The sequence below is a fragment of the Bactrocera tryoni genome, chromosome 3, assembly GCF_016617805.1.
Source record: "Bactrocera tryoni isolate S06 chromosome 3, CSIRO_BtryS06_freeze2, whole genome shotgun sequence".
Lineage (NCBI taxonomy): Eukaryota > Metazoa > Arthropoda > Insecta > Diptera > Tephritidae > Bactrocera > Bactrocera tryoni.
This window is the reverse complement of record NC_052501.1, coordinates 87549824-87574704: the sequence shown is the minus strand read 5'-3', so window position 1 is coordinate 87574704 and position 24881 is coordinate 87549824. Positions and strand designations below refer to the sequence as shown.

Here is a 24881-nt window from a genome sequence, read left to right as displayed (position 1 = left end):
GAAATATTTTGTCTTTTCCTCGTTCACTACCAGACCCGTTTGTTTTGCTTCCTTATCCACTTTGGAGAACTAACGGCCAAGCATATCAATATCATCAGCATACGCCAGCAGATGAACACTCTTATAGAAAATTGTACCTGCTCCATTAAGTTCTGCAACTGGTGGACTCATATTAGAATAATAACTACTATATATAGCGAAATCCCTCTGTCTGGTTAATAGAGTGGTCCGCTAAATAAACATCAAAAAACTTTGGGACTGGCCACTGTGCACGATTAGAGGAGATGTCCGTTTAATATAGCGTCTTTTAACAGTTTGAATTCATGGCCTAGCAGAAACATCAGTGATGCTGATGAAAACAACAGTATTCACATGCCTTAATTACGTGTTTACATACATATACACATTTATGTGAATACATTCATTGAACTCAACGATGGAAAATTAATGAGGTCAACTTATTTTTTCAGTCACGCATTACGAAAAAATGAGTACGTATGTATGTACATATGTATTGCACCTACCAAGAAACATTAGTATTGGTGTTATTGGGTATACTTCCAGTTTTAACCCAGTCTTCTAACTAAAAAAAAAAAAAATCTGCTGTAAAATAAACAAATACAACAAATGTATGTATTATAATTTGTTATACACCTTCCTTATGATACAAAGGGGCTAGTTATAGTATGCTTATTAAATAAAAATACCTCTCAAGTATTATATTTGTACTTCTAGAATAACATTTAATAAACGCCCAACTAGGCATTACATACTTATGTAAGTATGTATGTATATTCAAAAGTTTGGTGCCTTGAAAAGTATGTACTTACTTACGTACCAATAGACCATTTTGTCTCTAATACAACTTTTAAGCATATTCTTCACTAATTGGTCCACATGAGAAAATGTCAAAAATTCGGCTTTTTCACAGATAACATTGTTTTTGCACGCAAAGAAAAGATTGCATTTCAGTCATGTCATGCATGAATGACACATTAAAACAAAATGAGTCTACCATGAAAAAAGATATTTTGATAAATCTGCGGCTACTTAACTGTAAGCAAAAAGTGACAACAAAAGAAGCATACATACATACATACATATGTATGTATACCGAGAAAATGATCTGTCTAGATATTTCGCTGCGAAGGCAATTGACGATATTATTGCCAAATACCTTTCAAAGTTGTACTCATCACTGGCAACATTATTTACACTCATCTGTTTCGCTGTTCCCAAGTACGACTCTCGTTGAAGTTGGTTCGTATTTGTTTAAGTATTATGTTCAAGTAGAGTGAAAAAGAGAGCAACCCACATGCTCTGGAAGATTGCGCTGACCATAATATACATACATATGTATTTGCAACATTTACTCCATAGTCGTTCTCTTTATTGAGTATTTGCGCATTTAAGACTTTTGTATGTATATATAACCGCATATGTTCTTTCTATTTAAAATTTTATAAAATTTATGTTTACGATTTTCATAGTTGTTTCATAAGCTGCTTACATTTGTGAGGACACTACAAGTTTTAAACCAATCCAAATTTATGATGCACACATTGCTTAATATTACTCACTCAGACTTTTATTTGTTTACCGATATCGACAACCATATTTATCTACATACATATGTATGTAAGTATGTACATATATAGTAGGGGTATTCTCTTGCTCTTGCAAAACCCTTGCACGGTGCAAGAATTGCATATATTTCCTCTTGGTGCACCGGCGCAACAACAAACACACGCAGAAAACTATTTGCAATGGCTGTAAAATACAGTATATATGTCAGACTAATAGCGGGATTCTGTAACCAGTCTCTAGTCTCTATTTGAGACATTTTGAGGCAAAGTCTCAATTTGAGACTAGTTACTATTCACTAAACAGTCTCTAGCGGTAGTCTCAAAATATTGAGACCTGGTAGTTAGCAGGTCACAAAACTAAAAATAACTCTTGTCTGCCATTTTGAATATACTGGATAGAGATCATCATGGATATTAATCGATTGTCGTTTCTTTATATTTTGTAAGCAACTCAAACACGAAAAGGTTAAAAATAAATCAATTTTACATAAATTTCGTAAATATTATGAAACAATATCAACATATATTTTTATTTTCATTGATAATTATGTTTTTTGACTATGTTATAGAAAATTTAATATTTGTTATCGACATATTTATTTTCATTCAAGTGTAAAAACATCTCTGAATAATAAAATGTAATAGATTTTGTGACTGTCACTTACAGAATAGCAATATCATCTCAAGTCTCAAAAATTGTCTCTAACTTAAAATCTCAAATTTAGAGACTTGAGACTGTCTCAAGTTACAGAATCGCACGGTAAAACCTACATATGTATATTTGCGTGCAAATACTTTTGCGGACTCGGTGGCTAAGGAGGTGTGCATCGCTCCAACAACTACATCTGCCTTGTTTGTTAAGAGTGATATAAAACGGCTTATTATTCAACAAAGATCCACTAAATTGGCGCTTGATTGGATGAATTACAGACACCACTACTCTAGAATAAATTCAAATCGTATCAAACCATCCTTTCCGTCATCGCTTTCATCTAATTATATCATTCCATATATCAGACTTCGCATTGGCCACTCCATTATCACACACGCTCACATACTAAATGGCACTCAGATCAACCAATGCCCATTTTGTGATTCAGATTTAAATCTATTGCATCTTCTGCAACATTGTCCAGCACTTCAAACTCATAGACTGTCAAACTTCAATAATACTGATCCAATAATTTTATTGATGGATCCCTCAAGCAACAATATTTCGAAAATCTACAACTTTTTGAAAGACAGCGACCTTCTTCGACGCATATAACATAACCAGTCGGCCGATAGCCCATGATGCTAGTGCTGCGTATTTTCTTAAGTTTGTATAATAATTGTATTATTATGTAAGCTTTTATAAAATAAAAAAAAATAAAAAAAAAAATATTTGCGTGCAATGTCACGCAAAAATATAATTGCAACCCTGTTTTAGCTGTCATTATACATAAAGACATATTACGTCGTTAAATTGTTGAGGAAGGTAAGCTTTAAATATATTTTATAATTTCTATTTAAATTATAAAGATTTGCTAGTTTTTTTTTGTTAAAAATGTATGCAGAAGGTGCGCCAATTCACAATAGCTCTGCATAATAGTCATTCACAATAAATTGACCGAATCAGCCGTTCATATATCACTAGATTCTGCAATGGGTGCTCTGGTGCTCTTGTATATTTCGGTATAGTATTTTTGCAATCTGCAATCTTGCAAGAGCAAGAGAATACCCCTAGTATATATTTAGCTCTATATACTTTGATTCAATTGTTTTGCTTTGATTCCATATTCTACAAGTGTAGCGTGATCGCTATACATTATCTATGTACATACATATATCGGATGTCGATTATGTCTATATTTAATTTTTTGAGTTTGCAACTAAAATGTATGTTTAATATTGTAAGACCAATGAAAGAATAGGATATAATATAGCATGTATGTATGTACATGTACATATGTATGTATGTATATGGTGTATCGCAAGATAAATTGTATGTGCATATGTACATATGTATGTACATACATACGCAATTCAGCCAGCGAATATTAACAAAATAGTTCAAGCTGGAAAACTCAAAACTGGTGAATAAAAGATCAAAAGAGATTGACGTTGTCATTATTTTCTTACTCTTCTGGAAAGAATTCATCAACGAAAATTTCATCAAAAATTTTATACACTTTTAAATTGTTCACTAAAAATGTTTCATTCATTCAATTCTATTAAATAACTTTCTAAAAATAATTTCCTCGAGTTTAATCATCATTATTTAGTGTTTTGAACACAAAAACGATACAATTAATTATCCAAAGGCTAGAAATATATTAGAAATATTGACCTTATTTCAGATATTGATTTTTTGACAAGACTTGTTGGAAAACAATTAATTTACTCATATGTATATACATATGTATGTACAGTATACTTACATAAATGTATACACGTACATATGTATGTTTGCGTAACAAAAAAGTTCAGCAGGTACCAAATTCGTAAAAAGGATAAATTCATTAAATTAGATGAATGGTAACGGTATATGCATTTATTTTTATATTATATAACTATCTAAATACATATGCTTAGGTTCATATACTTATAACCAGTAATGCATTAAAAAATAATTGAATTAACATTTGAATTTCAATTGTTTTGCTTTATAATCCCATTAAAAAATAATTTAAAAAAATTTCCACTAACTGGATTAAATTTCTTTTTAATAAAATCCCAACTAAAATTAAAACGAAAAATTTGTATCACAAGCATATAGTCAAGAATTAAAAAAAAAAATAAATTGTTTCAGAATTAACATAATAGAACATCGGGATTAAAAAATAAAAATTTAATGCTTAAAGTATAATTTTTGAATTAAAAATTCGCAACCCCGCTTATAAGTATCTATATTTTCTGTAATTTAGTATATGTACATATGTATGTAAGTATATGAATGTATGGATTGAAAAGCTTGACCCAAAAGTTTTTTCTGTGAGATGTACCCAGATCCTTACATATGTACATATGTATATACTTAAATATATAATACAGAGAGCACACTATGCCATTGATTATGATGATAGTAGTGGCGAATTGCTGGTTTTCCCTTAACTAAGCAAGTTCAAATATTTATATTCTCTTTTATTGACATTGATCTCTTTCTTAGTCGTTGTGAACCATCGGGCAGTCTCCGAATAAAAGATGTTACGGAAAAGAAAACGACAAGCTGAAATCTTATTAATTGTAAGGTAATAAGCATATCAAAACAATGCACAACGAATGCTTTGTTTTTATTTAACAATGCAATTTATGCCCACAAGATATCGCGTAGTGAATGTTTTACCAATGCTTGTAATGCCTCTATATAATTATGTATGTATGTATGTATGTATATTTAGATATTCGTAAAGTTTTATCTCACCATGAATTGGCTAGTATAGTGGTAAGAGTTTTAACTGCTTTAATAACAGAGTCGTCAACCAAAGCGTCAGCATATTGCTACAGGTTTTTATCACCGAAATTCTCGATTATGATGAAATGAGAGTACAAGAATTTTTTTGTCCTATTCTCGGTGAAAATTCAATACTTTTTAAATGTGATATTTAAAATATATATGTTTAAAAGTTATTTATATTAAATTAGGATTTATTCAAAGGGAGTGGAAATATATAAGAAAAATCAATAAACGCTCAATTTTAGAATACGTTATCAATTATTTCTTTACTTTTTGATTCTACGATTTCGAATATTGATAAAGTTATATTAATGTTGGTAAGCTATTTTCACTCAGAAGTTATAAAATATTTTAACAATCCATTTTTATTTTTATTTTGACAGATATTATGGTTAGACTTATAGCTTCTATAGCTTCCGCATGAAGTTTTTATGAGGGTTGTTTTCTCTTGCAAATATGTACATACATACATACATATGTATGTATGTATATTGTCTATTGTATTTTGGTTTCCCATAAGAACATCCCTTCATGGATGATGTCTCTATATTGCTCTAACTTTTCGGCGTTTGCGCTTTTAACTGCTATTGACCATGTTAGCATTTGTATTCTGGTCTTTGATGGGTATCACTGTTTTGATATACTTAGTTTCACTACATTTCAGTCTCATACCTTGATTACTGCTGGTGCATAAAGAAAACGTCGTTTTCCTAATTTTTTAGATTTTCCATTTCTCCCATTCGCAATGTCTATGGCTCTTATTTAACTCTCATTGGGATGTCACCGTTGTTTCATGTTGCTTCGGGCAAATGTACATATGTATTGCATGTGAATTTTTATTTTCGCATTTCGAGTTCATTGGTGCGTTGTTATACTTTGCGTCTCTGTTGCTGTCTCTTTAATGTGTTGCAGTGCTTTTCCAACTTTCTCACAATGCATTAGCGCGTTTATTTTTTGATTCTCCTGTGACGGTTACAGCGGTTGTGACTCTACTGCTGGCTGACGAAATGTTTGATTAGGTGACTGCCTCGTTGGCTTGGTAGTTCGAGATATATGTATATAGCTGCTGTTGTCGCATATCAAGAACTCCGCCACAGCCGGCTCGTGTCAGTACTCAATTGTCAGCCAAACGCCACACGACCAAAACACGGAAAATTTCAGATGAGCATAATTGGCTATTGCGATAACGAGAAACCTAAATTCATACACGATTAGGGCGACATCTACGGCGAAAACGATAACACTTGCCAAATAACATAATAGCAAGTTTAAAATTTTTAATTGAAATAAATCTAAATAATAAAACAGTTTATAAATAAATGTACATAGGCACAGTTTCAAGCAATCAATATTAAAGTTATGAGATATTGACGTAGTTGATGCTAATGATGGTTACAATTGCAGCAGCGGCGAGACATCGCATCGAATTGAAATAGATAGTAATACGCAAAGTGGAGGTGGTCAAAGTGACATCAGAAACAGTAGAGAAAAACAATAGTGCAACAACCTTAAATATAGAAACACATAACATACCTATGACACTAGATTTACAATTAAAATGTTTACATTTTTTACCAAAAAAAAATGATATAGTGAGTGTATAAGCATATGTACCTATGTAAATAAGTCCAATGCCAGGAAACGGAAGCCACTGTAATCACAAAAATTAATCCATATATTTTTTAATTATTTTCTCTTTGTAAAAAAAAAATTAAGACTTATTGCTAGAGTTTTGGCTGGGTTTGAACTTGTAAAGCCTGACATGGTAATCCATCAATTTTGGTCTTTTGCTTTATAAATGAACTAAAGTAAATAAGGCTAATTCGGGCTCATCCGCATTTTATAAACTTCTTTAATTTCAAATGTAAATATTGCGAGGTGTCTGTAAAACTTCATATACAAGTTAGGAAGGGCTGTCTTGTCTCGTAATTTTTAGTAGGGTCGAGGGCGGCAAAATATTTTCAGATGGTGACAAAACTGTATATTAATAAATGATGTAAAGGTTGATATTTTTCGAATAAAATTAGCCAGAAAAAATAGGGATCTCATGTTCAGAATCTGCGGTTTAGAAAATGTTTAGCCCGATTTCGACCGTTTTTAGATGACAGAGGGCAACCTCGGAGGCTCTATTTAAATTAAGTGAAAAATCAGATAAAATTTATAATTGTATAAAATTGGAAATTGATGTGATTGTAATCTAACATAGCCTGATTTTACACTGTATTATAAGGATGAAATAATAATGCACTGATTTAATTTAAGTTAGTGAAATAGTTCCTGAGATATGGGTTTTCACCTTAAAGTGGACCATTGTAAATTTTTTAAATAGATTTATATGAGGTCCTTTTCTACCATCATTACTGTAAAATTTAATGTGTCTGGTGTATGTACATATACATATGTATAGTAAGTTATCCACTTATGGTAGTTTTCAACATAACCATATATGGGATCGGTAATATCCGATTTTACCCATTTTCGCACTGAATGAGAAGTTGCTAATATAAGTAGTTATCAGATAGTTTGGTAGATGTGGTAAGGGAAACATATTTTGGTTCTATCCGCCGATCTGCACTTTCAACCTTCTCATGTTATCAAGGAGTATTTTATTAAGATATTTTAATTTTTACCTATATATCGCTTGCACAGATGGATGGATAGACTTTCGGACTTTCAATTCGGTAATAGGTATTCCTAAAACATTGTTGTCCCTACGACAACAAAAACAACGGTAATTTTGGGTTGATCTTCTAGAATGTATAGATCGGTTTGATCTATTTTTATCAGCATGGTTTAATAGGTACTGATACAATATAGAGATATTTCTCTAACTAGTTGATGGAATTTTGTTTTCTCTCTAGCTCGATATCTTTACTAATGCGTAAGCTAAATTTTGTTAGCGCGAAAAACCCGATGATTCGTTCGATTAACGCCTTTTTGTGGGCATAGGAATGGGTTATGATTCCGTTACTATACATGTCTTTTCATAGATACAATATTTTTATATTCACTCATTCTAGTAGTGCAGTAATCTACATAAGATATAACGACGAGAAAATCCTCATAATTGTACTTACTCGAGCAAAGAGAACTGCACTCACGTTCTCCAGTCCCTTACCACTTTTATTAATAACATAAACCAATTCTGATATAATGAGTGCTAGAAGAGTCATTATCATAAATATAATATTTAGATTTAAAATTAGGCAACTTTTATGTGAAGAACCAAAACAAATAATTCTTTTTGCGATTTGAACGCATCAAGTGTATGTTGTCTTCAAAACAAAAAATGTAGCTTTATTTAAGTAAAATCTCTACATTTTCATCTCAATATTTGTAATATGTATTTCTCATAGTTTTATTAATTTTTACTTATATTTACTGTTGTCTGTTTTTACTTATAAAAAATGTAAAATTAACTTCTTAGCAGAGACAAGGGGTATTAAGAGTTTGCACTTTGAGCGGCAAAACGACAACTTCAACATTCAAGAAGGTTTAAATGATCATCTAAGCTAATATATGTACATGTAGACATACACAAATATTGAAAATGATATAAATAGTTTAAATTCGGTGATATTATTTGTGAAATAAAAAAAATAAATAAATGTTTGTAATTTATAGCAATTGCGTTCAAATAACAAACTGTGTCATTGAAATGGAAAAACTAAAAGTTTTGAGAGAAATCGAATCAAATCAAATTCCGATTGGACGTTACATAGAAAAGTCTTAAGGGAACACGGCAATGCTTTTCTTTTCTATGTCGACTTGCTTTGGAAGGAAATAAGTTAATCATTTTAATGAATATTTGGGTAAACCAATTTAGTACCTTATTGCATAGATATATATAGATGCATACACATATATACATATTTTAAACTTCAAATTCTTGATTAATTTTTTATACAAATATTTTAAAACTGTGATTTATACATACATTAATAGATAATCAAGTTTTATATGTGAAAATTGTAGAATAATTTTTGATTTTTCTCATTATTTTAGCAACAAAAGTTCTTAAAACGGCCTGCGGACGACGTGGACAATGGATCTGAAACATTTGAGCCGCCACACAAACTGCCAAATAACAATAATAACTGCAACAATAACAACGGTTCTGAAAATCTAACCAAGTTCTCAGTGCATATTGTGCAAAAATTGGAGTTCACCACGTCAGCGGCTAACTCACAACCGCAGCAGATAAGCACGAATGTCACAGTTAAGGCGCTCACAAACACTTCCGTAAAAAGCGAGTCGGACGTCGGTGGGAACGGCGGCAGCACTGGCAGCGGTGGTTGTGGTGGAACGACTACTGGTCCTGGCGGTAATTCTGGTGGGCCGAATGATCCGCAAAGTGGCGGAATATCGAATAATGCTCGTGGAAACACTGGAAACAGCGGAGGAGCTAATGGCGGGGGTGGTAATAGTGCTACCGGTACTAATATTAACAACTTAATGAGTGGACATAACAATTCAAATACAACTCAGCAGCAACAAAAACTTGGTCTTGGTAGTCTATCGAATTTAGTGGAATGCAAACGTGAGCCCGATCAGGACTTTTCCGATCTGGCTGGATTAGAAAAAGAGAGTGGTCCAAATAGTAACTTTCCCGGGTTTCCCGATCTTATGGGTGATGATATCATAAATGATCTACAAGACTTCAATCCGGATTTATTTAGTTTTGATGAGAAACCGCTTTTAGATATTAAAACTGAGGATGGTATTAAGGTGGAGCCACCAAATGCACAAGACCTCATTAATAGTCTGAATGTGAAATCAGAAAATGTGATGGCAGATTTTAACGCAACATTTGGAAATGGCGGTGGGGGTATGAATGTGGGTGCTGCAAATAACGTGCCTAACGCGACTAATAGTGGTGGTATAGGTGGTCCTATGAATGGACCTCCACATGCCGATCCCCAAACGATGAACAAAATGCGACAATTTTTAAATGGTCCTGATAACGGTCAGATGACATCGCTAGCTGCACAAACGCTAAAACAAATGGCAGAGCAACATCAGCATAAGAACGCCATGGGCGGTATGGGAGGTTTCCCACGGCCGCCAATGCACCAGTCACAACAGGGGCAAATAATGGGGGGAGGTGGCCCAAATAATCGATATAATGATTATGGCAATTTCGGGAGCGATTTTGGTATGGGGCCCAATGGTTCACAACAACAACAGCATTTGCCTCAATTTCAGCAAAAAGTTCCTGGCAATGGTCCATTTGTTGGCATGCAACAGTCTTTTCTAGATATTAAGCAAGAGCTCTTCTATTCCTCACAAAATGATTTCGATCTCAAGCGACTACAACAGCAGGCTCAAATGCACCAACAGCAGCAACAACAACACCACACACAACAAAATCATCCACAACCAACACAAAACTCGCATGGCCCGAATGTACCTAAAATGGGACCAAATAACAACTCTGGTAGTTTCTCGAAACCCGGACAACCACAAACCCAGCAACAACAATACTCGCCATATAACTCCCCAATGGGAGCAACAGGCAATCAGAGCCCTGCCGGTCAATCATTTATGCAAGGACCGAATCGCGGTGCTTCAGGATCGGGTGGTATTAGTGGAGGAGTCGGCGTAGGGAATAGTTGTGGTAATGGCGGTCCACCTAATATGACGGCGCAGCATGCCCAAAACAATACGCAACAACGTGGAGGACCGCAAAGCGTTCCGCAACTAAATGTCAACAATGGTACCGGTGGCATGGGTGCTGGTCCTAGTGTAAGTGGAGCGTCAGGTTCAAACAATCAAAATGGGAACGGTGGTGGCATTAATGCGGGAGCGGGCAATGCTAATAGTTCGCAGAGTGGTCCGAATCTACATCAACAGCAACAACAACAGCAGTCGACAACAACAACACTGCAAATGAAACAAACGCAGCAATTGCATATTACCCAACAAGGAGGAGCTCATGGGATACAGGTATGTGACTTAAGTGTGCTAGTTATTCATATGTATAAGGTGAGACCAATAAATAGAAAAGTTAAATATTATTTGACAAGCCAATGGGTGGTTATCGACCAAAAAAATTAAAAAGGAAACAAATATACCATTAATTATCGGGATCGAGATATTTTATATGCATACATTAATATTTATCACAATTTCATTTAGAGCCAAATCTAGAAAAATAGAAAGGGTGCTAATAATAGTATAAAAGTGCAATGAATTTCAAGAAAAGAATTGATCACGTAGAATTTAATTAACTAACAGTAACTAATTATTATAAATCAGATGTTATTGTATAGACAAATTAAATTTTTGCATTGTGAAATCGAGAAAACATTTCTCTAGCCTCCTAATCGCCTAGATTTGACCGAAAACACCCTAGTGTGGAAACATAGTTGAAACCATAATTATTTGTACATTCTTTGCAACTCTTACTTTATATGAAGAGATTTAGTCATTATTTATTTATAAAGCTCTCACATTTTACACTCTGCTGATGTCGTGCTTTCCACGATTCTCTCGCACTGCGCTTGTGCCCACTATCTTCAAATATAACTCTCTTATATAAACGATTGCATTCAGAAAACAAGTGTAAGGTAACCACCCTAACAATATTGCCGATATTATTTTCCCAGTCAGAAGTTTTAATGCTTGGTAATATTAATATAAAAAGTTATCGCAATTTATGTCCTACATAACTAACTATATCACTTATACCTAAGTACATATATACATATAAATAGTAAGAGTTTTGAGTGCTCTACCTTACCACGAAGGAAGCGCACTTTATTTCGTTGAATAATCGATATCCGAACTCGTGTTAAAAGCATGATATATTTGCTGCAAGTAACTTGTGTGGTCTTTTAATTCATATTTGCCTGTTGCTCTAGCAGGCTGCAAGTAAGAATATTTTGGCTTATGGTACATACATATGTACATACATACATATGTACATAAATATGTATGTATCTAAGAAGTCAAAGGGAGCATGGGAGGGAGTTACAGCTTTTAAGAATATGACCATTTGGTCGTGATCCAGCATCTAGTATTTATTCTATTTGATTAATTTATGTTACTCACACGCCATGCGATTTAAAATCAGAAATCTAAAATATTTGAAGAAATAGAAAGTGCCAACAGTATAGAACGCTCCATTGAGAGCTATGAGCTTTCCCCCACACAATTGACTAGTATAACTTTTTTTTCGACGTGGTACTTCATTTTATATTTCAGTTATGAAATAGCACTTTGGAATCCAGCATAAGCTTAGTGGACTTCAAAATAGGGCTATATCAAAATTAAAATTTATAAACCAATTTGTTTAACATTCGTCGGCCCATGCAAAAATGGCATACAATGATCAAGTTCGCTGTATCACATTCTGATATAAAATGATTTCATATCAAAGGTAGTCGACTTAAAACTATTTGTCTCCATTTATCGTGTATGTACCTACCAGAGGACGTACATCATATGATTCCAATATTCCCAAACTATATGAATGTATCTGCTTTCGGTAGTAAAAGATAAAAAAATCGTCGGCATAATGTTAAAATACTATTAAAATAAAATTCGTAGTAGTTTTCTATTTATCGCCTTCTTTAAATAAATGTACATATGTATGTATATAAAATATTTTTCAATCTTTTACTGAAGGTCTCAAGTGGTCAGCATCTTCATTTAAGTGGGGACATGAAGAGCAGCGTATCAGTGGCAGCGCAACAGGGTATACAATTCTTTAATCACCAGCAGCAGCAACCTCATGGGTCAAGCGCTCAACAACAACAACAGCCACATGGTCAGCAACATCAAAATACTCAAAATTCACAGCAGCAACAGCAATCTCAACAGCAACAAAATCAAAATCTAAATCATGGAAATGGTATATTCAACCATAACTACATATGATTTTCTCTATTTAAATTTGTAATCATTCACAGGACCTTCAGACGGTTTCTCCATTTCGCAAACCCAGTCACTGAATTTCACACAACAACAGCAGCAGCAACATGCACAACAACAACCGACACAGCAGAATCAACAAATGCCTTCCAATATGCGTCAACGTCAAACGCAGGCTCAAGCTCAAGCACAAGCTGCAGCAGCAGCTGCTGCAGCTGCATCTGCGGCCTTGGCTCAAGTATCATCGACGAATGTTGGCTCACCTGTCGTTCCGAACAACAATAACAATACAAATAATGGTGTACCTGGAGGTGTGGGTAATTTAATAGGACAACAGTCAAGCAGCGTGAGTGGTAATGTGCATGGTGGACCAGTTCCACAAAGTGTGACGATAGGGGGAGGAGGAGGGGATACAATTGGACCCAGTGGCATGAATAACATTTCGGGAATGAGCGGGAATGTCAGTATTGGTGGAACGAATCAAATGGGTGGCACTAATGGTAGCGGGTTAGGCGGGATGATGTCTAGCAATTCATTATCGCATATAAATGCCCAGAATGGACCAAATGCTGCTGCAGCAGCCATGATGATGGGTGCAACGCCAAATAGTGGACCCCCAATGAATATTAACCAAGCCAAATTCTTACAACAGCAGCAAATGATGCGTGTTCAAGCTATACAACAACAGCACATGGGTGGAACGCGACCACCACCGCCCGAATACAAGGCATCGCAAGCTCAACTTATGCAAGCACAAATGATGCAGCAGAACGTTGGCGGCGGCGGCGGACGCTTTCCCAATGCTTCAGCTCAAGCAGCGGCAATGCGACGAATGACGCAACAACCTATTCCACCCTCAGGTATGAAAAAATATATATATTATGATTAAAAGCATTTAATTGCCGTATTTTTTAGGACCAATGATGCGCCCGCAGCATGCGATGTACATGCAACATTCAGCAGTTACTGGTTCACGTTCAACCATGGGAGCTTTTAATGGGCCCATGGGAACACAACAACGTCCTCCTAATGTCCAAGTTACTCCTGATGGTATGCCGATGGGTTCACAGCAGGAGTGGCGCCACATGATGATGTCACAGCAACAACAAATGAGTTTTGGTGGAGGACCTGGCGGTCCAATGCGACAAGGGGCTGGATCATTTGGCGGCGGTAAATATATATATATTACATTTCTATCTTAATGTGGTAGTTTATTATTTGTTCTTTTCCCAATCAGGAGGCTTTTTACCAAGTGCTGGTGGTGTTGGTCCTATGTCTGGTGGTGGTGTTCCAAATCACGGCATGCAATTGACGCCATCACAAATTCAGCAACAAATGATGCGACAGCAACAGGTCCAGCAGCAGCAACAAATGTTAGCGAACGCCGGTGGTAGCGGAGGACCAGGCAGCGTACAGATGCAACAAATGCTGCAGCAACATCATCAGCAGCAACAAGGCGGACCTGGTAACATAATGGCTCAAATGCAAATGACATCACTACACATGTCACAGTCGCAACAACAAATGACAATGCAACAACAGCAGTTCGTTCAACAAACCGCATCGACGGCAACCGCGCACCAACAGCATACGCAAATGATGCAAATCAGTCAGAATGTGGGAAGCAGCAACGCAAGTACTGGCGGAATGGTAAGCGGAGGAGTACCTAGTATAGGGCCCAGTGCCAGCACCACCGGTTCCCTTGGATCGGGAACAAACAACCTTGGGTCAAATAATAATAATATCACAGGAAATAACATGACTGCGGCTACAGCAGTTCAATCCACCAATACGTCTACAGCTTCCAATACTGCCAATGCCATAAATCAAACAATTAATTCAGTGGTGGCCAGTTCTAATGATTTATGTCTCGAGTTCCTCGACAACTTGCCGGTGGACAGTGGCAATTTCTCCACACAGGATTTAATTAATTCACTTGACAACGACAATTTCAATCTGCAAGACATTCTGTAAATCGGAAATCGAGGCGAATAGAAAAGGAAGAAAGTGACTGCTGCCAGGTAAACACCTAGTATTCACCTAATTGTACATTACATAACGGATGAAAATAATTTTCATCAGCTTTTGGAAAAGAAATACTACTTTAAATCGAATTTGAGTAGCTTAATTTATATACATATAAAACACATACATACATACACTTGCATATTTACAAATAAGCCCATCCTAAAGCGGCATTACAAAATTAAATAATTTACTTGTGGTAAGCTTAAGCTGGCTACATGTCTGTCTTCTGTACTGATTTTTGATATAGCCTCAAATATAAATGTATGCAAATATAGTTTTGTTTCGCACTAATCTAAATTTGTTTGCTGATAATATTCTTGAAAGTTAATAGTTTGCATTAATTTAACAACATTCCATTTGTCAAGAAAAATAATTTATGTATTAACATAAAGGGGATGGTTTAAATATACCCTCGCTCTTTATAATACACCTATATCATCATTATTGTTAATTCAATTACATTACTATAATGCTCTTTATAATCACATAGACATATGTGTGTATAACATGTACTTAAAAAGCATTAGCAAATAAATAGAACATGACAGCCGGAAAATTTAGAGAATCCATATAGGTATATGTAGATATAGTGTAGCATACAGAAATTTTAATATTTTTGTTAAAAGTTTTGAATATTGATAATGTTTAAACAATATGCTCTCAGAAAACTGCAAACAAACACTCATATTGAAATGTATACGTTTTCGTGTAAATAAAACTGTAATAAGAAAAAAATTGGTGATATTTTTTCTATAATTAAATAATGTTATTAGCAGGAACCCAATAAAAGAAACATTAAAATATTTTGAATCTAAAAAAATACTAAGGAAAAAGTATCTTATAATTTCCAATACGAAATAAAACAAACAGCGGTATAAACAAATGGCAATATTTGAAATTATTATTAGTTCTTGTATGAGTTCCGTAGTATATAATTAGATCTAAGATAAACATCAAAGACACGCTAGGCATATGCACGCTCCAAACTATGATATAAAACTGAAGTTCAAGCGCAAATAAATGTAAAGAAATCATAGGAACATTTATTTATACAGATATTTGCAAATATTTAAATACACTTTACTAAATGTTTGTCGAAAAACTCGTTTTATTATACAATCACAAAAGATAAATTTAATAAGAATGTAAAAGGTACATAATAAAAAGATACAGTTTTTAGAACATAAAAACATTAATAAATATAAACTGATTAATTACAATGTAGTTGCTAAGCAAATAATTACAAAGTAGATTAAAATTGTTATATCAAATTATATACAACTGTAGATATATGTATCCAAATAGATCTAAGACATCCTTCCAAAATCAATAAAAGGGTAAAAGTATTCAAAATTGATATGAAATTATGGATAATTATACTTAACTTCTACGGGTTTTGAAAATACACTTCCACTTAACTATAGCAGCTTAAACAAAGATAAGTGAAATAAATTTTACGAAAATCTGCTGTTTCCAAAGGAGAACAACGACATCTTTCTCTGATTGATTTCTTTACATCTGTGTACATAATTCTTTTGTCTCCCAATTCTGACGACTTCTTCCATTTCGTATATAGACATCGCAAGTTTTTTGAAGATAAGAAAAAATATGGTTTTAACAGCGTTGTTGTGTTTTTACATACATATGAATCTGCTGAGAAATTTATATTGTCACCATGGAATATTCTTATAAACATATATTAGTAGTAATCAGAATTAAGGTAGACAAAAAGTTTGTGTACAAGTTCTGCTGAAAAATATCTAAAGGATATTTTGTGTATGTCTTTCTTCACTACTAACATATGCCTACAGTACATAATAAAAAACAAAACAGTTCAGAACAATGATCTACAAATAATATAATGATAAATAATTTTTGTTTGTTTTATGCCTCAATTTCCAACCTAATAGTTACGCGGCCCTGGCGAAGAAAAATACCAAAAATACATACTACATTTATGTATATGTGTCGACACTGTTAGTTTTAACATTGTACCAAAAAAGCTTTGAGAAGACACCACAGTATAAATGGATTATAGTAATAATGAAAATCCCCGAATTCCAAAAATAAATACAGTATCTAATTAATAATAACATTAACCACCAGAAATACAGATAAATCAAAACATTATTTATATAGTATTTATCATTAGACTCTAGACATGTAGTGGAAACAAACAATCGCAACAAGTACACTAATGGCATATCTTCTCATTTGACATACAAAAAACTTTAGTTAAACATTAAGTTGCTAGCCACAATAACATTTCGTTTTGATAAAACCAAATACATACGTTTTTATGTAACGCCATAATGCTTTTATAATATGCAGGTTAATTAGTACAAAAAAAAATTACGAGTGCGGATATGGGCGTAATCGGATCACTACCACGCCCACAAAAAAAAAACTATACGAAACTATAAAGTATCATAACAAAGCACCTAATTAAAGTATCAAACTGTAATTTGGCACATGAGATAACAGTAGCAAAGGGCACCTGTAGATATGTGGATAAAAAATTTGATAAAAATTTATGTTTAACGTGCATATCTCCTAAAGCCACTAAAGCTACAACAATAAAATTTGCTAAGCTCGAATATAAGAACTCCTACCGACAGTGTGAAAATTGATGAAATCGGAAACCGACCGACCGATTTCGACTAAATTTAGTACGTGTCCTTTTCACATTCCTGTGTCACAGTGTGAAAATGGGCGAAATCGGACTACAACCACGCCTACTTCCCATATAAAACAATTTAAAATTCATTCATTTCATTTGATTCTTTCACTTTCCAGTACACAAATCAAGTTGTAATTAATATAACGGAATACAATTTTGCAGTAATAATTCCCTTAAAGAATGCCACCTTATGACCAAAAGTTGTCCAAATCCAACCAAAACTGTTCAAGACCGTAGGTACCGAATATGTGGACCCCAGTATCTATAGTTGACTTTTGACCGAAAATATCGGTCCATGTGTGAGATATACAATTGAAATTCAGACAGAATCCTTTCCTCACAATACGAATTCTATGTATCAACAATGGGTCAATACTTTCCTAAGTATTAACAAAATAATAATAAAAAATCTTTGGTCATCCTTTTTATATTAATATTTTAGAACAATAAAACGACTACACTTCACTAGTAATTTTATCATTTCTATTTTATAACAAAATCTTCACAAAATGCAACCACTTGTAACTAAAATAGTAGTAAAGAAAATATACTATTTGCATGAAAAATAACTGAAATAATTATTATGCTAATAAAAACTACATATATTAAACATAAGAAAACGTGACAAAATATTACTTTTGCAAATAAAAACTAAAATAACTTTTTTGGTATTTTTTATTGAATAATTCATAATAGCATGTTATTCGGGGCAATTTACTAATCTAATATTATATTGAATGCCAATGACATTGCGGTGATTTAGTAAGTATAACATTTGCTACTCAATAAGGAAACCCAAATGGATCTTAATCAATACTCATAATTTATTGATAAATTGCATTAATATCGACAAAAACTATTACATCATCTGTTTACTTATGCTTTTTGATGATTATCATACCTAGGTATAAATTTAGTAGCATTCTTTCTGAAATGTAGGTCGTCATAACGATAATGCTTCAATTATCTGTGGGAAGATTCAATTTTTTTAAATGTATATAAATTAAATTTAAATTATTTATATTAAATATGATATATCTCACCGTTTCCGATATAAACACGGCTTCAGAGAAAATGGCGGTATTAACACTACTTTTCCAACATTTCGTACCTTTTTAAACTGAAAAAAATAAAACAACCGCTCATTAATATCTTTCTTCAGTAATTCGAATCCACAAGCTTCTAGTCCGCGTATAAATTGCCGCAAATCATCGAACCGTGATTGGATCTCTGCAATTATTACCAAACCGTTAGGACGTAAAACGCGATTCGCCTCCAACAAGTAATCTTTTAGATTCGTTCCCATTAATGACAGACAATAAACGGCTATATCTACCGACTGGTCATTGAGTGGCGTACAAGCCATGTCACATGCTATTATATCGCTGCGGGTGCTCACCAAATCCATTGAATACACCTTATTGGGCAACATCGTAGCCAGACGACCTTCACCGCAACCGAAGTCTACAATTTCTAGGGATTTTGGTAACCGTTTAATCATTTTTATTATACGATCAAGTGGATTCATAGGCCATTTTTCCACCTGCTGTTGATATCCAGCATGGTATGCATTAAAGGCTTCGGCATCTGATTTGAAAAATTCATTCGCGTCTGTACTATCCATGGTATATAACTGTTCGTTTATATAACGAAACCGTCCACCTAACAATTGTTGCTTTAGAGTGTTTTCAAAAGTTTTTAATCCAATGTCCTGGGAACTTGTTGGTCTAACTAATTCACTATCAGAATTATCTTTCTCTAAAGAAGTATTAGCCGACCCAGCTAATTTTACAGCTTCTTTAGAAATTGAAGCTGCGATTGGTACACTTTTATTGCGTTTTTTCGTTCCCTTAAGATTTAATTTGGTGGATGACAGCGCATCAACTGGTTGAGGGCCACGATATCCGGACGTACTTACGACCTTAGCATGTGACCGTGGGTTTTTATCGACATTTTTTTTGTCAATTCGGCCCTTGTGGACTTTTTCAAATTCTAATCCACTTTTGTTGACTTTTGCGTTAGCCAAATCTTTTGCTGTATCCGTGTCTAATTTGGGTTTCTTGACTTTCTTCTTTTTTCTAGTACTTGATATAGCGTGGACTGTCTTTGCCTCAGCACTGTTATCGCCCAAAGATACTTTTGAACGGAATTTCATTGCTTCTGCTAAATTCTCCCATGATGTAGGTACAAAAAATTTTGGCATTTCGTAACTTAAAAAAATTTCAATTTACAATTATATGTAGTTTATTTCACAGGCAAAAATTTCATGTGTAATTTGTGTATAAAAAACCACAAATCTACGCTCTTGGAAAAGTAGCTGAGGAACGGAATTGAACAAAAAATAAATAAAAATACTACGCCACCAACACGACTGCACATGCCTTAATATACAGTAAACAGCTGATAGCGTTAATTTCTTAAATTGTAATAGATCGATTAAGATGATCTAAATTAGAAAACGTAAAAAATTTACATAAATGATGTACATTCTCTATCTGAACCCTGCACAAATGTATCTGTTGAAATTTGTGGCATAATCAAACCACAACAAAATGTATCTATATACATAATTTATCTCTAATAATTTATTTATTCATATTCGTCTGCAGCAAGTTACAAGGTTGCTTTCGAGTCGTGAAAGTATGTTCAGAGAAATCCCTGGCATGTATTTGTTACATAGCTATGAATTGTATTCTGTAAAGAAAGAAGAAAAAACATTAACTATGCTATACTGGTCCGATCTGAACAATATGTTAGGAGATTGAAGCATTTTCTTGGTCAAAAAAACCAAATTCATTTTTGCCAAATACAATATTGTCAAATACATAAGTAAAAAAAGAAAGTTTTTCATACAAGGATTTGATTTTGATCGTTTGGTTTACATACATATGTACATATATGATAGTTACGTACACGCATACATACAATGTACATACATACATACATATGTGCATAAAGATGTGACATCGGCGATTCGGACAAATGAGCAGATTCTTGAGGAAAGAAGGAAATCAGCTCAGCTTGTTACCTGCTTATTTAGTTTCCTTCGTCACAAATTTATTAGTCTCTGGTATAAATAATCTTTAATGAATTCAATAACATTCTCTGGTTGAAATTTTCTTTCTCACAAAAAAAAAAAAACAATTTAGTACAATTTGTTTGGCCTTTACTTGAAAAAAAAAATCAACTCAATTTGTTACCTGATTATTTATTCTTCCTACATGTGAGTACGTTCATATCGCAACAAGACGAAGAAAAAACTCTCTTTTTACGCTTTGCGAAGCCACAGCCTCCATTTTTATTAGAGAGAAACACTGTAAGCTAAACATTCATTCGGGCATACCCTTGGTTTTCTTCGTTTCGTTGTTAAAGTATGAATAGTCAAACAAAACGAGACAAGTAGTGAATTGGCCTTTATACATACATACATACATACATATATCCCTTAACTTTTATTATGGTTTTTGTTTTTGAGATGAATTGAAATTAGCCTTTTGTACATATGTATTTGTCTGCAATTTGGGAATCCAGTTTTTTAATTAGTTTAAATAGCACGAATCCCTGGAATCAATCTTAAAAAAGGTTACTTCGAAGATTAGAGCGTCATAGCCACCATTTTGTATCAACATGTCAATATAAAAACTTTTATTTGAGCTATTATCTGGTAGATCTACCCTAGATTCCATACCAGAATTTGAAGACCTAATAAGTGAAACTTATTTTTATAAACTAATATAATAATTATATAAACACTGTTTTTAGCCCTAACCTTTTTCTCATATACCAAATGAATGCGTGAATGTCATTTGCGATCAGTCTTTTAAATCAGACGTAAAATATCCGGGTACTGATAATAGCAAGTTAAATTTGATTCAGCGAAAAAATTCTAATTGAAATTATTGAGTTCTAACTGTTTGTACACTAATTTCTGTAAAATGCAAACATTTTTTCTCAAATTCATGAAATCTCAAATTCGGCCCGTACGTGCTATATCCTTTTTTATACACCTCGTGAGGGTAGCATATTTCAATATTTTCACACGCTCCGTGGTTTCAATGTTCATACCTTATAATATATTTTGCCGCCTTGGATTCTCATAAAATATTTCTTCTCTAAATAGGTATGTACTTATGTAACATATGTGTATGTATGTATATACAAGGGAGTGATTTTAAGTTCGCTTTTTGGAACTTGATAATTCTTTCGATACATTAATCTACGACTTGGATTCAGTTTGAAAAATTTTAAATTTACTTATGTATGTATGTATGTTCGCAAACATAATTACTTTCTGTTTGTTCAAATAATGTTTTGAAACTATTCATAACGAGTTTCAAATACTATTCTAGCCATGTGGATCGCTTATCACTGGCGCAAGCAAATCTTGATATTTGTATATATTAGAAATAAGTAAAATAGTTATATACCAATTAACAACTAACCGTATTAATAAATTCCAAAGTTAACCTAGTAAATTTTTGCTAAGTTTTTATAAATATTATTGTTCAAAAGATTTAGAGGAGGAGGTGGACAGTAATATATAGAACCGGATACAACAATTTTTTGTATGTATCGCACATTGTATGTATGCATAAAGTTTTATAGGGTGTGTAATAAGGAAGCAATAACAGCACATCGTCGCGAGTTTTTTATAAATGTGCCCAAGTAAACACAAACAACATTCCAAAGAAATTTTCATAAGAAAATTATTCTAGTGAAATATTCGAAGCAGATTTAAAAATATATTAAATAACTTGTAATAAAATATTTTTATCATGTTGAAGTATTAATAAAATATACTGCATATACTAACAACCGTTGCTATTCTTATGCTGTTTCCATACTATACATCCATATGTATGTACATATGTACATACATGTTTGTATATGTCAAGTTTGCAAGTACGGACCTTAGTTTGGAAAATGACATTTTTGCAATTAAGCATATTTTCAACATTCAAGGGAACTTTGAAATTTTATACAATATTTAATGTACTTACATATATATGCATATACATACAAACAAACGTACATATCACTCGCTCCAATACACTCGATAGGAAATCATACATACATACGTATGTACCTAAGTGTATAGAGATGTACGTACATATAATTAATGCTTATTTCGGTTATTTAGATATGAGAGTTTCTAGACAATATGAAAAGAAATAGAATATCCGTTTGCACTTAAATACATGTTAAAATAAATTTTGCATTTATATCTGTATATATTAAAAAAATGGTGTGAACGGGAATGACATTGAAATGTTGTGTAATTTAAGGTACGGTAAGACAAGGATGGCTGATACAGAGCCGGTAAAAATTTGAAGTTAGCGAAAATTTATAAGTCGAAGTAAAGATCTGCAATTAGTCTTTGTATTTAAGTGATGATGTGCGGTTGCCAATTAAAATGTGCCTTATGAAAGTATAATCGAAAAGGGATCGCAAAAATAGGGTACGTATAAATGATAAACTTTATATATTAACATAATTATTATAATTCTTGATTTCATTCATGTAAATTAAAACAAGTGAAGAAAAACTGAGGTCTAGTGAAAATCATTGAATAATTAACAAATATACTGTATCTACATTGCAGTATCGGTTATATGGTTTACAATATACCAATTTGTAAACATATGAACGGGTTTGTAATTAATGTTTTAGTTTTAAATGATTTATGTTAAAATCTCTCACAATATACTTGCTTGTGTATGTATGTACATATGCGTGTATATGAAAGTCTTCCAGATTGTTGGAGGCCTAAGCTGTTTACATTTGTTTACATGGAATGGATGATTGCTTCTGCCTGGTGTTTAGAATTTAGTCTGACTTAAAAAATGCAAACTTCTAAAGGTCTTATCTGCGGATACTAAACTAAAAAAGCATCTCTATGTGAGGGGTTGCTGAGATGTGATATCATTTAACAATAATTAGTTTGATTGGTTTAGGAACGAATGCGGTAGTATTTTATGCTCTAAATCTATTATTATATTAGATACAATTATATAAATCTTAGTTAATGTTTGCAGTTTCTTATGTTGAATATAAATAGTTTGTGTGGATTTAATATCTTAGGAAAATTTTAAATACCGAAGAGCACTCGTAAATAATATAAGGAATTAGAGAACGAAACATGAGTTCAAACTAAGAATATTTAACATTCATATGCATATGTGTTCTATGTATATGTTATAGAATTATCTAAAAGGCAAACGAAAATGTAGCAGGACTGTTTAAAATTTGTGTATTGAAATTTTAATATATAATTTTTACATATTTAAAACGCAAGCATATACAATACAAGGCGTATGAGTAACCTTAACATTTTCTACTATTTGATTGGTTGGAAATATAACGACCCCACACAAAATTGTTCCTTAAAGTCTACTATGTAGAAAATGTATATGTATACGTTGCAAAAATCGTAAATAAAAAATTTCAATAATTCGCATTGAATTTGCAACTGCTATAATCTGTTTTGAGGCTATGTATTGTAAATTTCAAATCCGAAAAGATCAAGTAACAACAATACAAAAAGTAATTGATATTTATAGGCGCCCCGTTAACGTGGGAAATTGCTACTACCTCGCAGTCACGTGATTCCTTATGGTCTTGACAGTAGTCAGGAAACGGGAATTTAAATCGATAGTTCATGTGATGTGACGTAGTGGAACATTCCTGATGTTACTAACAGCAATCGCGCTTATATGAAATATTGAAGATTTGTATATATGTACATACACTATAAATGGCCAATTTATATCATATTGGGTAGTCGAAAAAGTCTTTTCGTATTTTGTCAATAGATGTCGTTGCAGTCGTGTAGTATATCTCCAGTGCATCTATTCACATTATGTCATACCATATAGTGTTGGAAAGGTGAGATCTTAAGCTTCATCCAACCAAAAATAATTAAATACGCGGAAGTTGAAAAAAATTTACAATTTTTGTATAAAAAAGGGGAAGAATGCCACGCAAGCCACCAATGAAAATTTGTGAAGTTTACGAAAACGATGCTGTATCAGTTCGTGTAGCACAACAATGGTTGGCTTGCTTCCGGTCTCGAAATTTCGAAATTTCGATTTATACTGATGGAATAATGTCTCTAGCGGAAAAATCGCAAAAAGTGATCGACCAAAATGGTAAATATATGTTTATTTATTTTTAGTATAATTATAAAAAAAAAAATAAGTTGAAGTTTGATTAGACCAATATTAATAATGTTACTATTTAGAGAAGAAAATTTAACATAACACATCATTAATAAGCC

General features: G+C 33.1%; 2 protein-coding genes across 6 annotated transcripts in view; one reads left to right on the top strand and one right to left on the bottom strand.

The window, feature by feature from the left end:
• Positions 1-16289, top strand: part of LOC120772570 (neurogenic protein mastermind) — a 50040-nt gene extending 33751 nt beyond the window's left edge. For 2 of the 4 annotated variants that reach the window (XM_040101258.1, XM_040101259.1), the window contains exons 3-7: positions 9028-10968; positions 12652-12877; positions 12936-13757; positions 13813-14067; positions 14135-14871. In XM_040101258.1, the coding sequence (XP_039957192.1) occupies positions 9028-10968; positions 12652-12877; positions 12936-13757; positions 13813-14067; positions 14135-14871 (3981 nt within the window). Of the gene's footprint in view, positions 1-6401; positions 8835-9027; positions 10969-12651; positions 12878-12935; positions 13758-13812; positions 14068-14134 lie in introns of those variants that run through there. The other 2 variants (XM_040101261.1, XM_040101260.1) reach the window with 2 other exon arrangements.
• Positions 16290-16305: 16 nt separating this feature from the next.
• Positions 16306-20016, bottom strand: LOC120772575 (ribosomal RNA-processing protein 8). 2 transcript variants are annotated; one of them, XR_005705070.1, is made up of 3 exons: positions 18649-20016; positions 18507-18572; positions 16306-16575 (listed from the first exon to the last, which is right to left on the bottom strand). XR_005705070.1 is itself a non-coding variant. In XM_040101269.1 (2 exons), exons 1-2 carry the CDS (start codon positions 19806-19808, stop codon positions 18569-18571), a joined length of 1164 nt encoding a protein of 387 aa, XP_039957203.1. In that variant the 5' UTR covers positions 19809-20015; the 3' UTR covers positions 18410-18568. The 2 variants fall into 2 exon arrangements, 1 of the variants encoding a protein (XP_039957203.1); XM_040101269.1 differs by lacking the exon at positions 16306-16575 and having other exon boundaries at positions 18410-18572; positions 18649-20015.
• Between the last annotated feature and the right edge of the window lie 4865 nt (positions 20017-24881).

Bases quoted from the DNA above. Each gene is read 5' to 3' on its own strand.
- LOC120772575 (XM_040101269.1), bottom strand. From the start codon at position 19,808: ATGCCAAAATTTTTTGTACCTACATCATGGGAGAATTTAGCAGAAGCA.